Source organism: Penaeus monodon, chromosome 29, assembly GCF_015228065.2.
Source record: "Penaeus monodon isolate SGIC_2016 chromosome 29, NSTDA_Pmon_1, whole genome shotgun sequence".
Lineage (NCBI taxonomy): Eukaryota > Metazoa > Arthropoda > Malacostraca > Decapoda > Penaeidae > Penaeus > Penaeus monodon.
The window spans coordinates 31,084,052-31,084,925 of record NC_051414.1 but is presented as its reverse complement, the minus strand read 5'-3'; the positions used below and the strand labels follow the sequence as shown (position 1 = coordinate 31,084,925).

The 874-nt window shown below is 43.8% G+C and overlaps 1 protein-coding gene across 3 annotated transcripts in view; it reads left to right on the top strand.

Moving 5' to 3' along the window:
- LOC119592146 overlaps positions 1–874 on the top strand; it is a 16,774-nt gene that overhangs the window by 13,191 nt on the left and 2,709 nt on the right. For all 3 annotated transcript variants that reach the window (XM_037940967.1, XM_037940966.1, XM_037940968.1), the window contains exon 11: positions 64–286. In XM_037940967.1, the coding sequence (XP_037796895.1) occupies positions 64–286 (223 nt within the window). The remainder of the gene's footprint in view (positions 1–63; positions 287–874) is intronic.

Below are 874 nucleotides of genomic sequence, written 5' to 3'. Positions count from 1 at the left end.
GACAACACACATAGCTTGAGAAGACTTAGCACATAGATTGACATTCAATCCCCTTTTCTGCAGGTGCTAATGCCAACTACCCCAATGGCTTAACGGGCACAACACCACTCCATGAAGCCATCGCAACACCTGATTCCCTATTCAGTGATTTCTGGGTGATGTTTTCCCTTCTACGCTCGCATGGTGCCAAGCTTGACATAGAGACCGTGACAGCAGGAGACACACCTCTATACCGGGCTTTGCTCATGGAGAAGAATAAGGTTGCTGCTCTCCTCATCAGACAGGGGTAAGTGCTGGGGTGATGTGAGGATTATTTAGTTGAATGTACATTGAGGAATTGGAGTTGGGTGGGTATTAGATTATTCGGGTTGAATATATGGTGACACGCTGAAAGGGAAATATGCAGTGAATTGAATGTGTGCTAGGTTATTGAGGTTTAATGTCTGTTAACTTATTTAGAGTGAATGTATGTTGGCTCAGTTAAGTTCAGTGAGATTTGTGAAGGCAGGTTTCTTTTGGCCCACATCTTCTCAGCCTCTGATTACCTCTAGGCACTTCAGCTTCCATGGAGAAAGTCTAGCAGTATTGGTAGGTGGTCTTGTCTAAGAAAACATGCTGGCCCTATACTCACAGATAGTGTAACAAGGTGGCCGCTGATGCAGAGCAATACTTTCAACTGCATTCTTCATGGCTAAAGGTGGCTATAATAAGCCTCTGGAGAGGCAACAAATGAAGAATTGACTTCAGTTCCCCTTGATAATACTGCTGCTAGTGTTGGTGTCTCATATTGTATGATATCTGTATCTGTTTGCCATTTAGCCAAGGGGGAGGTTCTCACTTTGTTCAGTATCTGTAGAGCTTTTGACTTGGTTAA